The sequence below is a fragment of the Brassica oleracea genome, chromosome C1 (genome assembly GCF_000695525.1).
Source record: "Brassica oleracea var. oleracea cultivar TO1000 chromosome C1, BOL, whole genome shotgun sequence".
NCBI lineage: Eukaryota > Viridiplantae > Streptophyta > Magnoliopsida > Brassicales > Brassicaceae > Brassica > Brassica oleracea.
In genome coordinates this window covers 8,636,260-8,639,910 of record NC_027748.1, presented here as the reverse complement: position 1 = coordinate 8,639,910, position 3,651 = coordinate 8,636,260, and the positions used below count along the sequence as shown (strand labels likewise).

The 3,651-nt window shown below is 32.2% G+C and overlaps 1 protein-coding gene across 1 annotated transcript; it reads left to right on the top strand.

Annotated features, from left to right (window-relative positions):
• Window positions 1-1,149: 1,149 nt before the first annotated feature.
• Window positions 1,150-2,058, top strand: LOC106343262. Its single transcript, XM_013782431.1, has one exon. The coding sequence runs from the start codon at window positions 1,194-1,196 to the stop codon at window positions 1,914-1,916; it is 723 nt and encodes a 240-aa protein (XP_013637885.1). The 5' UTR covers window positions 1,150-1,193; the 3' UTR covers window positions 1,917-2,058.
• The last annotated feature ends 1,593 nt before the right edge of the window (window positions 2,059-3,651 follow it).

Below are 3,651 nucleotides of genomic sequence, written 5' to 3'. Positions count from 1 at the left end.
ACGTTGTAGTTGAACAGAACTTTCAAAAAATCACTTGACAAATAATGTTTAGAAGATAATTAGGAGATAATGTTGTATTGTCCTTTTTTGTCAACATAATGCTGTATTGTCTTGTCTTTTATATTTGGTGGAAACAATAAATATTATATTGTCACAATCATGAATTTCACGTTTTTACTAGTTGGGTATAAACTAGTTAAGCCACCAAGTAAACATGATACTTGCAAAAAGATATATATATATATATATATACATATTTTCTTCTGTCAGCCATATATATATATATACATATATATTAGGTGATTTCCCGTACTTATGCACGATATAAAAATTTATAAAATAAATATATTATAATAATTTATTATTATTTTATTTTAATTTTAAATAATTTTTATAATTATATTGTAATTAATATGTAAAATTTATTTTAAAAAATATTATGTCATTCTAATTTACATATGATTTCGGACATATAATATCTCATATGTTTAGTAATTATTTGGATATATTGGATAACATAAATTTTTCAAAGTTAACCATAATATTTTTTTCTATAGATTAAAAATTTTGATTATTTTTTATTTTCTTTTAATTTGAATCTTGAAATTTTGATTATTTTTGTTTAGAGAATCTTATTGTATAACATTTAGAATACTAATCTCTGAAAGTTTCTGACTATTCAGAATCTCATATCAACGATCATAATTTTCAGAGATTTGTGTTAATCAGTGTTTTTAAAACCGAACCGAAAGCTGAACCGGATAATTTTTGGATCACGGTCCAATATGGTTCGACCGGACCAAACCTGGTTTAATATGTTTTTAGTACATAAATCTAAAAGTAATATTAGTAAATATGATACACAATTAAAGTAAAAATGAATTTCGAACATAAAATATTTTAAATATGAACTAGTTTTATGTTCAAATAGATGGTTTAAAAACTTTTGATAATTTAAGTAGTTTTTATCGGTTTAATAATCTTGAGATCCAATCTGGCTACGTGATCGGTTCATGGTCGAATCAATTTTAGAATCAACCCGGTTATGTAATCGGTTCATGGTCGAACCCGGTTCAACCATCGGATCGGTCCGGTTTTAAAAACACTGCAGAAAACCCTAACCCCTTCCCAATCATTTCAACCTTCATTTTTCATTCAATCGGAGAGGTCTCGACGGAATCAAAACCTCAGCCATGATCCGATTCGCAAGAACAAAACCCATACTCGGCTCACTGAGTCACGACCTCCTCCAGAAATGCCACGCGAGCGGAACCCCCAAGGGAAAATCCAAGCTCAAGACAATCCAAGCCTTGAAGCGCCACAAAGCCACCACCAAAAGAGGTGGAGGCGGCGGAGAGGATGCGAGTAAGGGGAAAGGAGCAATCTCCGATCACTGCATAAACCCACCTCACCCCGTTCGCTACCTCAGACCCAAGGAGAGAGATCGAGAGGCCCAGCGAGAGAAGCTAGGCCTGATCAGCAAGGCGAGGCAACGAGAGATCGACATCCAGAAAAAGCTCGGACCTTTCACCACGGCCAGGGCCACCGACGAGCCGATCAGGATCGGGGTCGCGGGATTGGATTACGTCGCGTTGGGGATTTTTACTGAAGACGAGTTGCCCAAGTACAAGGTGACGGTGGAGGACGGGAAGAGACTGGCGAAGGAGTACAGCAGAGTGCTTATGAAGGAGCATAGGGAGAAGCGTGCGGCGGAGATTGGTCTGATGAAGATGAGGAAAGCTGCGTTCGAGGCGTTGCCGGAGGAGCTGAAGAAGGCGGCTTTGGAGCGTGATACGACGACGCCGTTTCCGGTGATTCGGGGAGCGGCTACGGTGTTGCCTCCTGTTGAAGGGTATCTGGAGAGGATCATGAATGCAGCTAATAAGAAGAGCTCGAGTAAAGAGAAGCTGAGATGATCTAATTGGGTTTTGATCAAAAGAACAACTTTGAACTTTTGTCTTTACTTTGTTGATCCTTCTGAAATCAAATGGCCATAGTGTATTTACTACACTCTATGGTAGAACACTAGTTGAAGCTTATAAAGTTTAAATCTTTTTCGACTTTTGTCTGTTTGAGATTGAGGCTTGAGTTACTTCATATCAACCTTCTGAGTAATCAAGTTTTTGTTTAGTTTGAAAGTCGCTGGTCCTAATTGGAATCACCCTCTTGTTTGAGACTAACTCTTTTATATCTCCTTCCTTGGTCTAGTTTGTGTAACTTCTCAAGATTATAAGTGATCTGTGATTAGCAATATAGACTAACAATCACTATACCAATATTACACTTGCTTAATTCATATGAGAATTGGGGTTTGTGATATGAGAAATATAGTTTAACTGAAGTTTTGCAGAATTGTATCTAGGAGATGATGATATCTTGTTTCTGCTTGCAGTGCCATATCCAAATGCGTTGTTTTAAGTAATTTTCTTAAAGCTCTACAAATTCTCTTTTCTGCAGCTTCTTACCCCGTAGAGTGCAATGGCAAGAGTCCTAAAGCTAAAGACCACGATTCTCCACGGAAAATCATAGTTTGAGAGCTGACGTAGACTAGTCTAGCTAATGGCTAAAATTTATCTACTGGCATCTCCTTTTCTATATATATTTTTTTCCTTTGTCTTTGGTAAACTAATCAAGTTTGTGTATCTGATCTTGGATCACAAAATTTATAATTTTACAGAAACTTCTGTCCAGTTACTAATTTTTAGTTCTATTGTGTATATTGGAATAAACAAATACTTAACACAAGTAAGATATTTGTTATAAATAAACACAACTAGTAGATGATACCTAAGCATAAGTAAGAAAGACAAAAAAGCAGTTAGTATAAAAAGCATGATTTCTTAATTTCAATGGTTCTTTACCTGAAAAGAAAATTTCATAAAAACAATCCAATTAAATTTCGTTAAACTTTTTAATAGCCAGACCTTTTTACTATCCAGTTTAATAGTCAAACTAATTATTTTATTCATTTTAATACACATTTTTTTTTAAATGTGCTCATTTTAATATCCAAAATATGCGTTAATAATAAGTTTGAAACAAAACTTACAAAATCCCTAAAAATAAAAAAAATCTTCAAAATTTCAAATTTCATTTTATCTTCTAATAATAAAATAACTAATTTTTGGATAATCTGAAAATTTTATAGTATTATTTTTAGTTTTAATTAAAATTTAGTTTATTTTCTGAAGTCTTAAAGTAATTTATTTATTGTATTCATAGTTAAGTTTTTCTGAATTTTAAAATATTATACAAAATTTAGTTACTTTTATTCTTAAAACTTAAAATAAAATTTAAAGGTTTTTTTTTATTTTGTTAGAAATTTATTAATATTTTGACTAAAATTAGCATAGTTTGAGTATTAAATTAGGTAGGAAAAAAAATTGGGCATTAAATGTTTAACAAAATTTAGTTGGGGTATTTTTGTGAAATTTTTCCCTACGTAAATGCCGTAAAACTTCATATGTACCCTTTTAAAATGGTTTAATTTTATAATAGAGAATGATTTGCTCTAATTTTTATTTGCAAGCGAAAAATAAAATAATGAACATAAAAATAAATGGATTACTCGGAAAATAAAATATGGAGCGAGGTTAAACAAAATGAACGGTAAAATGGAGTGAAACTTTTAATTACTCAGTTAATTAACCT